Here is a 19,728-nt window from a genome sequence, read left to right as displayed (position 1 = left end):
TTGCGTTTTTCTTTCATTCCAGTAAGTAAATTAAAGATCATGAAATGCTCGATATGATGTTTTATTTTTAAAAAGTTGATAAAGTCATCGTAGAATAAAGTTGTATTAAGGTTTAAACTTGCAAACATCAAACAACAGAACATTGTTAATAAAAGAGTTGCAATGTTTGATTACAGACGAATAAGAAATATGCAAGAATCTGTATAATTTTCTGTACATTGAAATGTTTTTTTATGTATTTACAGTAGACCTTTGTAGTTATATCACTTTCACTTCTTTATAAAATAAAATGTTCTTTCTTTCAGAATAGTTGTCATGGAACTCCAGATTGCGCATATAATAAAAGAAAGGTAAACTTTTAATCGGGATCATTCCTCCATTCTGTTATCGACGATTTTGTTCACCGTAGATTTTCCGTACTTATTTTTTATTGTTTTATGGATTGAGTTAAAAATAATCCTTATCAGCTAAATGATAAAAGTCAGAAATTTTACGTGTTGACTAAAACAAGTGTTTGGGATTTCCTTCTTTCAGTTTAGATTATTACAAGGAAAACTTTAAAAATAATTTATTTTTGAAAAATTGGCCTTATCAGTATATCTTCTTTTATTGAAAGGGCTCAATAACAGGTAATTTTTTATTAATATTTTACCTAGGTAACCAAGCCATTTAATTCTGATAAAACCTATTTTAACATATAATTATGGCACGCCAAATTCACAAAAATGAGCTAAACATAGTTTCACCGTTGATAAACTACGTTTATCGACTGTAAACTATAGTTTACAAACCGTGAACTATAGTTAAGAAATCGTTAACTATACATATTGTTTTTCATCTGTTAAACTACATGTATATTTAACAGTTGTTAACTTTAGTTTACAAATGCTTATCTAAGTTTATCTGCCTATGATTAAACGTTAACAATAAATTTTGTTGATAAACATAGATTCACGTCTGTAAACTATAATTTACAATCTTGAACTATAGTTAAGAGTTGTTTATCATAGTTTCACAAATCGTAAAACTATATTTATCAGATCGTTAACTCTGGTTAACAGTTGTAAACCATAGTTTACAAATCGTGAAACTGTATTTATCAGATAATCTATGTTTTGCAATCGCAAATGATTGTTTTCAGTGTTAAGTATAGTTTACGGTTCTGGAACATAGATTATCGCGTTACATGTAACATTTACAGATGTAAAATATAAATTAACGTTGTTTACTACATGTATAGTTTACAGTCCGTAAACTATAGTTAACAACCGATAAACCTAGTTTGTCAACTTTGAAACTATGTTTAGCTCATTTTAGTGAATTTGGCGTGCCATGTATAATGTGACCATTTTATGTCCCAGAATATTCTGAGCTACATGTACTGTATATATCTTTGCCCTGTCCGTCCGTCTAGCTGTCTGTCGGCAAAAACGTTATTAATAATCTTGCCTATAGTCTGGTTAGGTATACATGGAGTTTTGGCTTTCATATTTCACCTGAGTATTTCTTGTGATAAGACCTTTCTTTGGGTATTAATATATTTGGCCTCTTGACCTTGCAGTCTGATCCACTTTTGCCAAGTACAAATTAATTTGAACCTTGACAATAACTCGAGAACTTTTGGTGCTTGGGATCCCATGCTTCACTTTTCTATGGATATTATCATTTTTTTTTATCTTTTGATCTTGATCTCTGAGTTTGACCCACTTAAAAAAAAAGCCTTGGCCATAAGTTTTGAACAGTTCAAACTCTGACTATCATTTTTCACAGATTTATTCCAGGTGCCAATTCATTTGAATAGCATCAGTTTTTACATTTCTTAAACATTGACCCTGTAGTTATGTTCCCCAAACGAAGTTGGGGAACATATTGTTTTTACTCTGTTTCTTATTATTATTATTAAGGTCTTCCGTCTTCACGGAAGACCTTATAGTGATTCTACTGTTTCTTATTATTAAGGTCTTCCGTCTTCAGCGGAAGACCTTCTTGTTATTCTTAGGTTTCTTTTCCACTATTTTTATTAAGGTCTTCCGTCTTCAGCGGAAGACCTTCTTGTTATTCTTAGGTTTCTTTTCCACTATTATTAAGGTCTTCCGTTTCAGACGGAAGACCTTATAGTGATTCTACTGTTTCTTTTTATTATTATTTTTTTCCCCTTTTGAGATTTCTTTTTTTGACGATTTCTCAGAGATGACTAAACAAATTCTCATGAAATTTTCAGGGATGATAGAGAATTCGAATATCTTTCAAATGCAGTTTTCAGTTTTTCGAAAGTCACTTCCGGTCGTCAGATATGTCCGATTTCCGCTTTTTTCAAAAAAGTTTTGTCCGAGTCATATCTCAGAAACGGTAATAGATGAAGACACCAAACTTATATGAGTAATAGATCTTGATAAGTAGGCAAAACCAATTGGGTTAACATCGTCCGCCGTTACTTCCGGTCGTCACACGAAGTGATCAAAGAAATCGAAAATTTGAACTTTTTATTTTTTGAAACTTTTTTGCATCATATTATAGCATCTTATTTGTAGTATCGAGATATGTCAGTCCCACCGGAAACAAAAACGACAACTTCCGGTTATTAGAGAAAAACTGCATAATTTGAGTATTTTTCTTTCCCATAAATATTTTTTATAAATAAAGTATTTGTAATGATTTTTGGATATGTTTATCAGACTGCAACTGTCTACAGTAAAATCAAACATCTTTGTAAAAATCACTTCCGGTCGCGTGATTTCCTGTCCTCAAAATTAAAAGTTTTCATAGCCAGATCTCGTAAACGGTAAGAGATTAAGACACCAAACTTTAACAAGTGGTAGATCTTGATAAGTAGGCAAAACCAGTTGGGATTAGATTGTCCGCCGTCACTTCCGGTCGTCACAGGAAGTGATCAAAGAAATCAAAAAATTCAACTTTTCTTAATGAAAACTTTTTTGCATCACATTATAGCATCTTATTTATAGTATTGAAATATGTCAGTCCCACCGGAAACAAAAACGTAAACTTCCGGTTATTAGAGAAAAACTGCATAATTTGAGTATTTTTCTTTCCCATAAATATTTTTTATAGATAAAGTATTTGTAATGATTTTTGGATATGTTTATCAGACTGCAACTGTCCACATTAAAGTCAAACATCTTTTTAAAAATCACTTCCGGTCGCGTGATTTCCTGTCCTCAAAATGAGAAGTTATCATAGCTAGATCTTGTAAATAGTAAAAGATTAAGACACCAAACTTATAGGAGTGATAGATCTTGGCGAGTAGGCAAACTCATTTGGGTTTCCATTGTCAGCCGTCACTTCCGTTTGTCACAGGAAGTGAACAAATACATCAAAAATTTCAATTTTTATGGAATCTTTCTTAGTAATACATTTTAGCATCTCGTTTGTAGTTTTGTAATATGTCAGTACCACTGGAAACAAAAACGACTACTTCCGGTTATGAGAGGAAAAAAAACTGCATAAATTTAGTATCGTACTATCGCATGAATTTTTTTTTATATATATAAAAAGAGCATTTGAAATTATTTTAGGGCATGTTATTCACACTAAAATGTCTAGAGTAACCTCAAATATCTTTTCAAAAATTTACTTCCGGTCACGTGATTTTTTTTTGATAACATTACGAGATCTCTTAAACTGTAACAGATAAAAACACTAAACTTATATGAATAATATACCATGAAGAAAGGGCAACAGATATAGAGTAAAATGCGTTCGCTGTCACTTCCGGTCGTCACAGAAAGTGATAAAAAAAATTGAAAATAATTTTTGTAAATGCAACTAAGACTATAATTGTCTAAAGTAACGTCGTCGAGAATCGAATCTTGGTAAGTTACACCTCCGGCCGTTTGTTTTCCTGAACTCATTTAAAATATAATATACCTTTTTAACATAGATAAAAGCTTATTCATGCAGATAAATAGAGGAGAACGGAAGACCTTCTTTGTTGCTGTAGCAACAAGAGTTTCTAGTTAAGGTCTTCCGTCTTCAGCGGAAGACCTTTCTGTTATTGTTAGGTTTCTTTTTCACTTTTATTATTGTTTTTTTTCTTACCGATTTTGTGCACGCGATTTCTCAAAAACGGCTTGATGAATTTTCATGAAACTTTCAGGACTTATGTATCATCACGTAAACCTTATGCGTTTTTTTTCTTTTTTGATGACGTCACTTCCGGTCTGAGATATTGCCGATTTTATGAATTTTAAAGGGTCAGGTTGTCCAGAGTTTTTCTGGAAAATGGGTTAAAATAGAAACATGAAACTTTCAGGTATGATAGACCTATGTCTGTAGATGTGCATTTGGCATTTTGATTTTTCCGGAAACGCCGCACGTCGGCGCTCGCTATGGTCCGAAAAAAGTCCTGTCGTGAATTTCAAAATTTCTAACACATTTTCTTCGATATCTTTTAACCTAGAAATATTTTGTTAAAACATATAGAACAAAAGAAGCGTGGAATTCCAAGATCTTTCAAATGATATCTCAAAAAGGGGCTGGCCCCTAAAATTAAGGGCCTAGAGGGGCTGAAAGTTTTTTCTTAATATCTCAAAACGTATTGAGAATTTGTAATACGTCAAAGAAGCAAAGTTGTTCAAAATGTCAAGCTTCATCTATTGGAGTCGTCAAAAAACGTCCGTCGTCGTCACTTCCGTCCAAACCGGAAGTGGTCGGAAAACGCGTTTTTTTGCCGTTCATGTCAAGCTTTTGGGTTACATATGTCTCTGGGAGGATAAAAAAAGTTTTTCCGTCCGTCGTTGTCACTTCCGGTCAAACCGGAAGTAGCAAAAAATGGCATATTTTGAAGGTTTTGATGCAAAATTGAAATTATAAAGTCACTGGAAACTACTTAGCTTATTGCTTTCTTTTGTTCCGTCATTTCCGGCACTTCCGGTCAAAACCGGACGGAAGAACTACTCGTTGCTTTGCAACGAGCTTTGCTCTAGTTATTATTATTATTATTGTTTTTTTTTCTTACCGATTTTGTGTACACGATTTCTCGGAAACGGCTCGCTCGATTTTCATGAAACTTTCAGGACTGATAGAACATCAAACAAAGCTGATATATAATTTTTTGTTTTGATGACGTCACTTCCGGTTTTGAGATTTTCGCGATTTAGTGATTTTCAGAGGGTCACTTTGTCCGGCAGTTTTCTCAAAAAGCACATAACACAGAAGCATGAAATTTTCAGCGATGATAGAGCATCATGTGCTGATGTGACATACACCTATCTTTTTCTCCGGAAGTGCTGCACGTCGGCGCTCGCTATGGCTAAAAAAAAGTCCCATCGAGGATTTAGAAAATTTTGACAACTTTTCTGCAATATCTTTTTACATGTTAACATTTTGTAAAGACATATAGAACAAAAGTTGTAGAAAATGTCACGATCTTTCTAAAAATATCAACAATAAGGGGCTGGTCCCTATAATAAAGGGCCAAAAGGGGCCGAAAGTTTTTCTTTTATATCTCAAAAAGTATTGAGAATTTGTTATACGTCAAAGAAGCAAATTTGTTCAAAATGTCAAGCTTTATCTAATGAGGTCGTCAAAATACGTCCGGTGACGTCACTTCCGGTCAAACCGGAAGTAGTCAAAAATTGCATATTTTTGCCGTTTTTGACAGGTTTTTGGGTTAGATATATCACTGGAAGCTTAAATCTTAATTTTTTGTTCGTCGACGTCACTTCCGGTCAAACCGGAAGTAGCCAAAATGGCTTAATATTGCCATCATTAATATAGATTTGGAGGATTAAACCATTTTTAGACTTCATTACTCTTTTTTTTTTTTGAAAAATGAAAGTTGCAGATGTACTTCCGGTCAAACAGGACGGAAGACCTACTCGTTGCTTTGCAACGAGCTCGGCTCTAGTTATTATTATTTTTCTTCTTCCTGGGAAAATTTTGTCCACGAGTGATCTTGTAAACTACACATCCGACTTAGGTGAAACCTTTTTAGGGTTAGTAGGCATGTTATGTAGAGTTGCCAAACAAAGGTCATTTTGCACGCACGTGCTTGCAAGAGCGCGCACGTGCATTAGGTGAAATTACCAATATAATGGATATTGCCGTAACTTTTCTATTTTTTGATGAATTTTTTTTGAAACTCATAATGTAAGGATACATTAGTAGTATAGACAAGATAGCATGGTCAAAAGAGCAAGATTTCAGGCGCATGCACGTGCGCTTTGCTCTGATTGGCTGAAACTAAAGTATCAATAACTTTCTTGTTTCTTGTCATAATCCTTTGAAATTTTGAACATAGTCCTATATTATAATGGTCTACCGCATGATATATAAGAATTTTCATGAAAGCATGCGCATGTGCGTGTGCTGCAAGCTGATTGGCTGAAACTTTAAATGGCTGTATCTCCTTTGTTTTTTGACGAAATTCTTTGAAATTTAAAATATAGTCATGCATTGGGATATCCTACAAAATGATATAGAAAAAAATCATGAAATCACGCGCATGCACGTGTGCTGCAATTTGATTGGCTGAAACTTTAAATTGCTATTTCTCCTTTGTTTTTTGACGAAATTGTTTGAAATTTAAAATATAGTCATGCATTAGGATATCCTACAAAATGATATAAAAAAATCATGAAATTACGCGCATGCACGTGTGCTGCAATCTGATTGGCTGAAACTTTAAATGGCTATAACTCCCTTGTTTTTCATCCAAACAGGATGGGATTTAAAACATAGATAGATGTAAGGGACTCCTGCAAGAAGGTATGATCATCATGCACGTGCACGCACGTGCGTGCATTTTAAACGAGTATATTTAAAAATACTCTTGAAAAACAAGATGATATGGTCATAACGCACATGCATTCACATGCGCTTGGGTGCAATGCTAAATATTGAATATAATTGGTATCCTTCTGGAAAAACGTTGTTAAAGTCAAAAATGCACAGAGTTTGTCTTATTTAATGAAGCTTACAGGGAATATGGCACCGAAAGGGAGTTGGGGAGCGTTTGGGGAACATCTGTAACGGTTCCCGTTACAATTAGCACTAGTTTTGACATACTTTTGAAAAACTTAATCTTGGCCATAATTTGAGGAACAGTTGGTGTCAAGGCTTTTATTATATACTGAAAAGAAAAAGAAACGCAGGATAAACGTTTGAGGTGTATTAAATTAATTTTTCTTTATATTTCATTATTCCCATCTAACTTTTTAAAATCAGCTTTAAATAAAATCTAAGCTAAATCCCTTTTGATTTTGTCGTATAATCCATGAGTTATTGAAACTCATATGACGATACACCCAAAAGTGAAAATAAAAAATTCTCCATATCTTTTATTACTTTCCCGCGCATCTGTCACAGCCTTGGTTCTCTTGGTGGCAGGACGAATAACCCGATCTTAACGCGGCGCTGTTTCGTGTCAACGTCATCGTCACGGTTACTTGGAAACCATTCCAGGCGCTTTCTGACAACGGGTAAGACCTTTGTTGCCGTTGTCCTTACTTAGGTATTTCGAAAACCAGACCCTATGGATCTTCCGTACACTGTACCAGGATTGCAAGAAATTCATATCGTCCGTAAATATTGAAAAACAATGTGTATACCTCAGGTGCATCAAATGTTACAACAAAATTTGTTGACAAACTCGTCGTCATCAATTTGCACGTGTTTTGGGCTTTTTAGTGTTTTCCCTACGTGACGTCATACATTTTACGGCTGAGTAATTCTGAACACTGATTTTGGTGCAAAGGAACTAACATTTTCATCTGTCACTCAAAAAAAAAATCAGTATATTACACATGTGTATTTATTGAGATAAGGCATTTCCCGGATCCTTTCAATTATTTTACTCATGTTTTGACGCCACCATTGAAAATTAAGATATTAACTCAGAAATTATGACTTTTGAGCAATGAGGAGTATTTTTGTGACATCCATGATCATCTACTGCGGCACATGATCTCGATTTCTTCGGTATTATGAGACAAACCTGTGTCCTCGTCTCATAGTAGCCCTCGCCTTGCAGTGGTTAGAGTGTTTGCTTTAGAATCGCTTAATAAGTTAATCCTAAGGTCAGGTGTTAAAGACTCACCGCAGAACGTACGTGGACACTGGTCCTTTGGATGAGACCGAAAAGATTAAAATTTCTTGTTGCAGAAGTTCCTAGCACAAAAAGATCTGAAAGCGTTTAAAATCGATGACAAATTTTGGACTTTTAAAAATTTTATTAAATCAACAAAAGGAAAATTTTTTTTCAAAATTAGAATAAATATCCTATTCGATAATCTCTGGAAAAGGTACATCCTCAGCATATCATAATATGCAAAATTGATTACCATATTCCTATAAAAAGGCAGAAACATTTTGAAGATTTTAAAAAATAAATAAATTTGCAAAGTTTGTTTTCATTTTTCTAAAATGGTATTCTGTTAAAAACTTTAAAGGCTCATAAAGTCGAATATGAATGAAATAAATGTATGGAATAAGATTCAATTTGTCTCCTTTTTTTTAGTTTTATTCATGCATTCATTGCGTCTAATATTTGAAAGGAATTCGAAATATGTCTGAAATATTGCCGAATCAGCGTCAACCAAAGATCAAACAACCAATTTGAAAAATATTGTGTAATAGGGACTACTATTTGAATAAAGTTTAGGTTCTCACCTAATTTAAAGGAATAATGAAGCACAGTTAATCCAAACTTATATTAAATTAACTTGCTCTTATCTTGTAACGAATAGCTAGGTGACCATTACATAAACTTGTTAAATAATGACTGATAAGACTGCCTTTGATTATTATGCAATTGAAAACACGGTGCACTGATTTTATTGTGCAACCTACAAAGGTTTTCTCCCTTTAAAATTGTTCAAATTACACGAAAGGTATTGTTACCATTTACACTGTACATGGGTTTTCCTCCTTTCTGTTTGAATAAGAGATATATGAAGTATTCTAAAACCATTCCTTTTCCTCATGTGTGACTTCTTACACTTGGTATATATATTTAAAGTAAGTTTTTAAGTGTTCAAAATGTACTAAAAGTAAACTGCATTGCAGAAATAGTCTGCATACTAAACATGTAACTTGAAAAGTAGCCGAATTACGTATTTACACAAGGTACTCATGTTTCTTGATCACCTTGGAACAGTCTTCACGCTCCGCTAACTTCCAGTCTCTTCTCTGTAAGAGAAAGACAACTAAGGTCAGTCTTTAATTGAATAAAATAGTTTATTTGCGTTTATCTTTTTAATTACTGTTGAAGATTTAATCACGTGTATTGTTGAAAATTATCTCAAAAGACCTCTTACCTTTTCTTCAAAAGACGAATGTAGAAATACCGAATAATGGATAAATAATGGGTTTTGGGAGAATAACGTTTACATAGTTTCTTACTACACTCCTTTTGAAAACATATCTATTTAGTAACATTAGAAGATAGACAGCGTGACTTTAACAGTAAAAATTTAAGTTAACCTAGTCAGACTTACTCTATAAATCTATGAAAAGACAATTACTCATCAATTGCTGTAATACATTGTGTATGAGCATGATAATTTAAATTTTAATGATTTGATGAATCAACTTCTTCGTAATTTAAAAACTGGATGAAGATGTTCTGAAACTCTATCACTGGTTAGTTATAGCAAAATCAAGATTATTGTAACTTCATAACTATGGCTTAATTGTACATTTTATTTAATCATACTTAATGCTATATTCATCTTGCAGGAAGGATGCCTTTCTTTTTTAGTATAATTCTTATTTTTCCAATGACGTATGCTAATGGCTGGTGGAAAAGTCCAGTGGATGGACCTACATGCAAAAGCGGTACATGTGGAGAATCTGATGAAACGTGCGAATGTTCTTTTACCATAGAACATGGGTTGACAATGATGACTTCGTTTCCCGATCCATTCTTAGTGTGGCCAAAACAGGGACATCTTTACCGTTATAATGACACGGGAGGTTTAAATCCATTGCCTGAGAACATAACCCAAAACGTTATCACAGGTGATGGATATGGTTCACGTCTTGTAATTCTTATCAATGGCAAATTCCCGGGTCCTTTACTGGAAGCCTATGAAAATCAGAAGATGATCATCCATGTCCGTAACTTGATGCACACAGATTCAATGACAATTCACTGGCATGGTCTACATCAGCGAGGAACGGCACATAACGACGGTGTGGGATTTGTTACGCAGTGCCCTATACCCCCAGGACAGCGCTTCACGTATACGTTTAATGCCTATCCACACGGTTCCTTCTTTTATCATGCACATCTTGGAGATCAAAGAAGTATGGGACTCTATGGTGGCTTTGTTATTTACAGAAAAGCTTTGTCTGAGCCACAAAAAGGCTTTTCCCTTCTTTTGCAAGACTGGAACCATAGTGATGATCCGGAAGCAATATATCAACGAATGTTAAAAGGAGTTTACAACCTAGCAAGTCGTACCAAAATAGACACCACACAAGCAGTCGATGGTGCAAACTTTAGTCGATTTCATTTTGATTCCGGAATTTTTAATGGAAAGGGTCGGTTTTACAGCACGCTTACATCAAATAACGGAGCCCCATTGGAGACCTGTCTTGTGGAACCAAATGAACATTATCGCTTTCGAATAATAAGCGCTGCCACCCTATACCCATTTCGGGTTTTCGTTGAAGGACATCCCGAGTTGAACATAATAGCCTCAGATGGATATGAAATTCAAAGAGGTTTTGGCAGCAAATCAAATAATTTAATAGTAGAATCATTCATTATCCATCCAGGAGAACGATTTGACTTTATCTTAAAAACAGATAAAAATCCTAGAACCTACCTGTTAGTAGCAGAAAGTATTGAAGTTATTCCTCCTAACCTAAACCAGTATCGAGCAGCTGAGGCCATCATTCAGTATAAAAAATCACCTTTCATGTATCCATCTAAAGCTACCTATAATCCTTGTTCAAAAGAAAACCCATGTATAACATTTAATTGTCCCTTCCTCTATTATCCTTCTGAAACCAATAGGAAATGTCTTTCCTATGACGATGCCTTCGGCAATGAAACTACGTCGAATTTTGACGAAGTTCAAAATGTAGATGAGACGCTGTTCTTCAATTTTGCATTTCCAGGAGAGTCTGGATACACACCCGGTTCCGTAAACGGACATCAATTTGAGGTTCCCGAATTCCCTCTTCTTTCAGATCAGAGAATATCGTCGGAATGCGATCGTTCAATCTGCACCGATGATTCTATCTGCACCTGTACATATACTGTAGAACTGGTCCAAAATAACGTTTACCAATTTGTTCTAACAAACATTGGAAAAGGTCAAGGTTGGTCGCATCCAGTTCATCTCCATGGACATTACTTTTATGTTTTAAAAATGGGATTTGGTACATACAACAACATCACGGGAAAGTTCATTACACAAACAGATGATATTGCATGTTCCGGTAAGAGAAACTATTGCAATTCAGCCTCATGGAGAAACGATTCTTGGAACAAGAATGCATCTTTTATAACAAATTTAAAAACAAAATTTCCACCTAAGAAGGATACGGTCATCGTGCCGACAGGTGGGTATGTTGTGATTCGATTTAAAGCCGATAACCCTGGCGCTTGGTTTTTTCATTGTCACATAGATCTTCACAATACAAATGGAATGGCCATGGTTCTTTTGGAAGCAAAGGAAAATTATCCACCGGAACCCGAAAATTTTCAGTCATGTTGGCATGTTCAAAGCAGTTCTTCTAACACAAATGATGAAGGTATTACTTTATTTTAAATTCGAAAAAAAAACAGGACAAGTAATCTTATTGATAATAACTGATAATCTAATTTTAGAAGAAGAGAAAAATGCTCAAGAAAATAGTTTTACTAAGGTTTTCTTGTTTTACATGTAAATGAATAGTGCTTGCTCATGTTGTTAATATATCATAACAAAAACTAAAACACGATGGAAAAAATTACGATTATTTCAATAGTCACTGGTGAAGGAATAAATAAAAATCAACATTAAATGATATTTATTTTCTCAAAGTACTGTTTTTATTTAATTGTAGACAACCTACTGTTTTCAGTTAATCTAGTAAAACATTTTGGATTGGTAATGTTAAATATTATAATAATGACAATGAAATTATAACATCCTTACATTTACTTTGATAATTTTTTTGTACTTAATACAAACTACCATCTATGGGCATATTGATAAGTAGTCATATAAATCAAACTTTATCAAGAATACTACATTTGATAAATCAAGGATATAAATCACTTAATGAAATGAAAACACTTATCAATAGCATAAATATTTGTGTAAGTGTAACATATGGTAAATATTTACATGTTTGTTTTGAGTGATAGAATTTCTCTTTTTATTTTGTTTTACAGTTTTACCTTTCAAAATAGCAGCCATAATTTTGGGAGTTATTTTAGGCTTTGGAGTTGTGTGTTTTATTGCATACAAATACCTTAAAAGAAGAGATGGAGTGAGAAATCATGAACTTCTCCGTGAAAGTACAGCTTCATATTCGTCTTTTGCTTAACAGCACTTGTTCATAATCAACAAAATTTTCTCCAAAAAGCTTAAAAGGTACATGCATAAAAACTTTCAAACCATTTTATCATGCTTTGAAATTGAATTTTTAGAATATTATAATTGTAATATTGATGGATGGAATGAGTCTTGAATAGATCTGACTAAACACGATATCTCAATCGTTTTTTTTCCTGCCTTCGTATTATTTATTCTTCCAATTGGCAACAAAATTTAATGAAACAGACTGGATTTATTTTGAAATCTGAAGGAATAATGTTACAACACCACCATTTGAATCAGAGCGTTTCAACAAACAGGTCCACCGAAGTAAACTCAGTTGACCTATTGCTATCCGTTTTCGTCCGTCGTCGTGCGTTAACATTTGAACATTTTCAGTTTCTTCTCTGCCACTGAACCAATTTCAACCAAATTTGGCACAAGGCATCTATGGGTGAAGTGGAACAAAAATTGTGATTTTCATGATCCCTGCCCACCTGGGGCCTGCGGGGTGGGACCAAAACCACTAAAATTATTACAATCTTTAAAAATCTTCTTCTTTACTCATGGACATCAAGCAGTCAATTGTAATCAGCATTGAGTCCTCTACCAAAATTGTGAATGTTATGGCCCTATGGTCAGGGGTTCTAGTGCTAGGGCGGGGCTAAATAAGTATATAGTGAAAATACATATCTTTGAAAATCTTCTTCTCTGCTCCTAGGTATTAAATGAACTAACTTAGTGCATAGTTATGATGAGCAAGAGTGCCTCTATCATAATTGTGAATTTTATGGCCCTAGGGTCAGGGGTTCTGATGTAAGGGCGGGGCTCTATTGATTATATAGTTAAAAAACATGAATTCTTTGAAAATCTACTTCTCTGCTCCTAGGTATTAAATAAACCAACTAAGTACATAGTTATGATGACCAAGAGTGCCTTTACCAAAATTGTGAATTTTATGGCCTCAGGGTCAGGGGTTCTGGTGTTAGGGCGGGGCTCTATTGATTATATATTGAAAAAACATGAATTCTTTGAAAATCTTCTTCTCTGCTCCTATGTATTAAATAAACTAACTAAGTACATAGTTATGATGAGCAAGAGTGCCTCTACCAAAATTGTGAATTTTATGGCCTCAGGGTCAGGGGTTCTAATGTAAGGGCGAGGTTCTATTGATTATATATTGAAAATACATAAATTCTTTGAAAATCTTCTTCTCTGCTCCTGGGTATTAAATAAACCGACTAAGTACATAGTTATGATGAGCAAGAGTGCCTCTACCATAATTGTGAATTTTATGGCCCCAGGGTCAGGGATTCTAATGTAAGGGCGAGGCTCTATTGATTATATATTGAAAATACATAAATTCTTTGAAAATCTTCTTCTCTGCTCCTGGGTATTAAATAAACCGACTAAGTACATAGTTATGATGAGCAAGAGTGCCTTTACCAAAATTGTGAATTTTATTGTCCCGTGGTCAGGGGTTCTAATGTAAGGGCGGGGCTCTATTGATTATATAGTCTCTGCTTCTGGGCATTAAGCAGATGAACTACCTTTATAGTTATGAGCAAGGGTCCTAATCTTCCAGTATTGTGAATTTCAAGGCCCCAGGGTCAGGGGTACCATAGAGGGGGGAGGGCGTACCTATAGACTGAAAATTCATGAATTGTTTGAAATCTGCTCCTTGATATTAATCAAATATTTTTGAAAAGCAAGGATGTCTTTTCAAAAATTGTGCAATGTGTGGATCTAGGTCTAAGGGTCAGGGGTTCATTGGTGGTAGGGCCACCACTGATTATTGCTGAATATTACTGATTAGTTGCATTTTTTTCCTCTACCCTGCCTATGGATATTGAGTAACGAAAACAATTACAATGTTGTGCATTTCACATTATACAATTATTGCATGATAGTGAGGGAGACATGAAGATTTCTTCGCCCATGAAAAATCATATTCCCCGAGGGCAACGCCCGAGGGGAATATGATTTTTCATGGGCGAAGAAATCTTCATGTCTCCCTCACTATCATGCAATAATTATTTTATTATACCGAATAAAGCACAATGCAGAAGATATAAAGAGAATCCAATAAATAAAGTTAACATTTGATGAGAACAAAATGAAATACCAATAGGTGTAAGTCACACAACTAGCGTTTCATAAAAAAAAACCCTTCTTGACAAGTCATTCTGACTTACACACTGCAGTGTAGTAACATTCATTCCCCACTCATGGAAACACTTTCTCTAACTATTTATACTTTAAGATTTCATATTGACATAATCAGGCACGTAGCATCGTTTTTGAAAGTGGGGGGGCCAACCTGAGAAAAATATTTTTTTACTTACCTGAAAAAGTTGACAAGCAAAAAAAAAAAAAAAAAAAAAAAAACCAAAATTAAAAGTTGCCCAAACTCGAAAATCCTATTTCGTGGGGGGAGGGGGGGGGGGTTAGTGGCCAACTTTTTCAAAGCCAACTTACTACCACTTCTAATTTTTTCCTTACATTCCTTGCTATCACTATACTATGGTTATCAAGTGGGGGGGCCAACCATCCCATCAATGAACATTTACTATAGTAAAGGTTATGTTGCGGAAAAAAGTGGGGGGGCCAGGCCCCCCCTGGCCCCCCCGGATACTACGTCCCTGATAATTATTATAAGATTTAAACAATCGAATTCCAGTATACTAGTAAATCATCGCATTCGCCGCATTGTGACGTCACAATCGGGGAACACGACGTGAAACACGTTCTGTACACCTCAGTTGATTACATCTAGATGTAGGATAGCGTACGTAGTCAGGCGCCGCGAGGTGAACCGAATGCGGGAAACACGAAGTTTTGTTGCAGGGCGAACACGACGGTCACGTGACTGCTTCAGCCAATCAGATTCCTCTTTACTTGTCTTTATTTATATGAGGTATAATAATATTAATTATTTCAATAACAAAAACAAAAGCTATACTTACATTGAAAGGATTAAAATTCTTGCGTTCACTTAAACAGACACATACGCTTTGCATTGTTCAAGAGCGCGGTTAAAAAAAACTGATTAAGACGACGGTTTCCTTGGAGACCTATGAGTCACCTGCCGAGCCAGTGAATTTCACCAGTGACCCATTTATTTTGGAGCCCAAAACATGCAAAACACGTACAGCACTTTAAATTTGATTCAATGATGCTAAATATAGAATCTACCAAGATACAAAATTACTATATGTAATTCACAGGATTGTCTCATATTTTCCATTCAATATATAATATAGATCACATGTTTATATAATGAGTTGCTTATATCATTACCATCGATTTACAATAGATAAATCTAAATTGATGAATACTTTTCGCAACATTGGGCCAACGTTGGACCAGCATTTCATCTCAAACATTACAGGCTACCTGTACATGTACTAGTAATCCCAATATTCCTACTATTCGATCAACTCCAGTTCAGTCCAGCACGCCCAATTAACACAGTGCAATGAATCATTATATTGTCAACATTTATTAAGCTGGGCCAACGTTGGGCCAATATTGAATAACCAACAATAAGTAGCAATGTTTTGTGTCAATATGTACTCAGTTAGACCTACGTTGGGCCAACATTTCATACTCAACACACAATGGTCTTGATCCATGTCAACATTTACTCGGTTGGACCTATGTTGGGCCAACATCTTAATGTCCAACACCAAGTCGCTATAGTTCTTGTCAACATGTTACTACAATGGGCCAATATTGGGCCAACATCACATGCCCAACGCCGTTGGTTTAGCTTTCATGCCAACGTAAATGAACGTTGGACCAACGTTGGGCCAACATCACATGCCCAACACCGTTGGTTTAGCTTTCATGCCAACGTAAATGAACGTTGGACCAACGTTGGGCCAACATCACATGCCCAACACCGTTGGTTTAGCTTTCATGCCAACGTAAATGAACGTTGGACCAACGTTGGGCCTACATCTGTTCCCCAACGCCAACACTCTACCAACCATACAACCAAAAACCAACGTTGGCCCAACGGAGTCATGCTATCTGGGAAGCAACTGCTAAGTGTATTGTTATGATGATCAATGGTACCTCTTTCAAAACGCCATAGCATTTGGCTTAAAACATGAATCAAATTCAATCATGGAAAGTTGTTGCATAATGCTCAGGTGACCTATGAGGCCCATGACCTCTTGTTTGATAAATAATTTTTTGCAAAATTACAACATATTCTATATCAATACTTACTTGTGAAAGTAAAATTAAAGCAAATTGTAAAACAAAAGATTAGATATTATGACGTCATAATTACATATTTAAAGCGTTGATGTCACCAACAAAAGTACTTTAGTAAGGTAATTATAAATGAATGATACAGAGATCTCTATATTGATATCGATCAGGAAAATTTTCCCGTATTGTGTCTAAATTTGATCACTTTAGAAAAATTGGTGACAAGAAAAGACAAGCCTTTAAGGCTAAAGATTGAGTAATCAGATATAGACATTGAAAAATTTAGGGCGGACATCCAGGAAACACCACAGAAATCAATAAGGAGAGTATTCATGTTTTTTTCACTAATATAATTTTTACTTTTCGAAATTATTAGGGATAACGTTTACTCTTTGCGACGCAATATGGAAAAAACGAACTGCATTCAATCTCACTCAAAAGTCCACTCAAACATTAAAAATTACAAGTAACAGCTTTTTAAAAAGCTTGCCTGACTCAATCAATCAATATCAGCTGCATGAGGAGTGATAAACCTTTTGAGCAATGATTTTGTTTTTGAGAACCTTGCGTAAATGAAATCATTATTTTATTTAACTTTTAGAAGAATCATCTCCACACTGCATACTATAGAGTGGTTTTCTGCAAGTGGAGTGATCTGTCCTTGGATCTAAATTGTTTTCGAACTTCTTTGTAACACGTATTATAAAATCTTATGATTTTTAAATTATTTAAATTATGCATTGTCAATATTCTAAAAGATGAATATAATTAAATACACATTTTGTTGGAGTGTATTTTCTCCACTGAAGTAAGCATTAGTTATGTGTAGTCCCACTATATATATTGAGAATGAAATATGTAAATTCCCTACTTAATTAGACCTGTGTGGAAAGAAAAATCCAATATTCTGCACTTGTTTCTTATCTATTGTGTGCATCAGAACAGAGACATATATATATATTTGTTCATGCATCTGGAGACCATGACTTTGCTGAAATGCGTTGTTTATTATTATTGGACTAGTCCATTTATGGAATAAACCAACCTCGGGATCGGAAACAAATTAGAAAGATCATTTCTTTTTATTGTTGCATGTCCGCATATTGATATATTATACAATATATTGTTTAAAATAATGAGGTAAAACTTTCAATTGTAGACAGAATTTCTGAAACATTAGAAGGAGGTTAAAAGGATAAACTCTATTCCATGGAAGTTTGAACACCCATTCATACAATAGAACAATCCAAGGAAAAGGCGCGAAGAAAGCAGTGACATTTGGCGCAAAAAGAGCGATTCACCCCTTTTGTAGAATATAAATGGACTGATCTAGTAGTATAGAAATGCAGAAAAAAGGATACACGGACATGTTGAAACGATGAATCACATGGAATAATCGTCCCATGCAAAAAGATTAAAGGACGTAAACACTACAGTATTTTGCGTCATAAATACCATTTTTTTCCCCTGAAAACTGTTTCTTTTAAAATGTAGGTAAAGAATTCCAATGTAAATCAGCTTGCAGAAAATCTAGCTCTCTAGGTATGATCTATTAGTTTCGGATCTTGCAAATATCAATCCTTATACAGCCTGACGCCGTGACGTCAGGCAATAAACAGAGCAATCATGGAACTGTGAAGATCAGAGATGGGATCAGATGCCAAATAGGATTTAGCATTCCTTGTTGAACGTTCCTATCCGCCTCGTGCTTCTAGTCAAAGTTTGGAAAAGAAAAAAATCCGTAGTAAATTTAGAGTGTAAAAATGGTTTAATAATTAGCATAAAGCAGAGCAAACACGGATATCTAAGGTCTAACTCACCATTTGTTCCTTGTCATGATCGGGCGAACGAAAAAAAAATATGTAGATAATTTCAATATATTAAAAATGACCATAGTGAAGTATATGGAGATAAAGTATTCAACGTTAAAGTCATCAGGTTTATCATAGAGCTTTGTTTTTAGATCTCCACTAATGCCTTTTTTAAGTAAAATATCCAAATATGAAACAGATTTGTCAGACTCTGTGGTATCTTTATCTCAAGCTCACCGGGATACATCATATCGACATAAGAATGGAAATTACCATTGGTAATTGACAATACGTCGTCGATATATCTTAATGTCGAGTTGACGCCACAGCAAGTGTTTTCTTCTTTTCATGTATACAATTTGGACAAACTCTGCTTCATATGAATACAAAAATATGCTAACAATTAGTATTGAAAACGTCAGTCATCATTCCCCTTGATGACCATTGACATCTCTTTTCTAGTAAATTTTCTTTGAAACACATTTGCCAGACTCTGTGACAGTACCCTGCACACATTCAAGATTAATAAAATCTTTGTTTTGGTCTATATTTTATCAAAGAAATATAATGTATTTAAATATAATAGATAAATATTGACTAAAAATTTTAGCTGAGTGCGACCATTATTTTTCGAGAAAAAACCCTTTGTCTATGATTTTACAACCCTCGTAGTTGTAAAAATTTCTCAGAATTACTAAGTTTGACACACATTACGTTCAACGAAGTACAAAGATATGGACTTCAAAAGGAGTCTACATAATTTCTTTTTTGTAGTTATCATTGTTGTTTCACTTCCCTTAAGAAATATTTTCATCATGTTAACGAGGCTAGGGGGTGGCAGCCATTTTTAGACTATTTCAATCTCCTTTAAAAGGAGAGCTCCATATAAAGATATACAAAATGATAAAATTTTAAAACTAAAATAAATGATATTTAGTTAATTTTTATAATAAGAACAGTTCATTTGTCAGAAATAATCAAATCTCGGCAACAGAATGGGTAGATAAAAATATCCTTTCCAAAAATAAGCATGGCGACCATAGAAACACAAGTCTCATGTTTCGGGAGAGACGTTTATTCAAGGTGGAAAGAGAATGAGTGCCTCCTTTTTATCATATTTAATATGTTTAAAATCTAAAATAAATATTAAGGTATTTAATAAATATATTATTGTTCAAATATTTAACTATTTTTCAAAGTGC

General features: G+C 34.4%; 1 protein-coding gene across 5 annotated transcripts; it reads left to right on the top strand.

Moving 5' to 3' along the window:
- The first annotated feature begins 549 nt into the window (after window positions 1-549).
- On the top strand, window positions 550-19,164 carry LOC134228421 (uncharacterized). Of its 5 annotated transcripts, XM_062710078.1 has the most exons (4): window positions 9,003-9,169; window positions 9,697-11,724; window positions 12,350-12,551; window positions 17,875-19,164. In XM_062710078.1, the coding sequence occupies exons 2-3, from the start codon at window positions 9,702-9,704 to the stop codon at window positions 12,502-12,504; spliced, it is 2,178 nt and encodes a 725-aa protein (XP_062566062.1). In that variant the 5' UTR covers window positions 9,003-9,169; window positions 9,697-9,701; the 3' UTR covers window positions 12,505-12,551; window positions 17,875-19,164. The 5 variants fall into 5 exon arrangements, with proteins under 5 accessions (XP_062566061.1, XP_062566060.1, XP_062566059.1 ...); XM_062710077.1 differs by lacking the exons at window positions 9,003-9,169; window positions 17,875-19,164 and adding an exon at window positions 550-629 and having other exon boundaries at window positions 12,350-12,858; XM_062710076.1 differs by lacking the exons at window positions 9,003-9,169; window positions 17,875-19,164 and adding an exon at window positions 7,347-7,439 and having other exon boundaries at window positions 12,350-12,859.
- The last annotated feature ends 564 nt before the right edge of the window (window positions 19,165-19,728 follow it).

This window comes from Saccostrea cucullata, unplaced genomic scaffold, assembly GCF_032062105.1.
Source record: "Saccostrea cucullata isolate Sc308-1 unplaced genomic scaffold, CSIRO_AGI_Scuc_v1 ctg333, whole genome shotgun sequence".
In the NCBI taxonomy this organism is placed as follows: Eukaryota; Metazoa; Mollusca; class Bivalvia; order Ostreida; family Ostreidae; genus Saccostrea; species Saccostrea cuccullata.
This window is presented reverse-complemented; position numbering and strand designations above follow the sequence as displayed.

Excerpts from the sequence above, each read along its gene's own strand:
- LOC134228421 (XM_062710078.1), top strand. The coding sequence starts at position 9,702 with ATGCCTTTCTTTTTTAGTATAATTCTTATTTTTCCAATGACGTATGCT. Across the intron at positions 11,725-12,349 it reads TTCTAACACAAATGATGAAG|TTTTACCTTTCAAAATAGCA; the intron begins GTATTACTTTAT and ends TTTGTTTTACAG.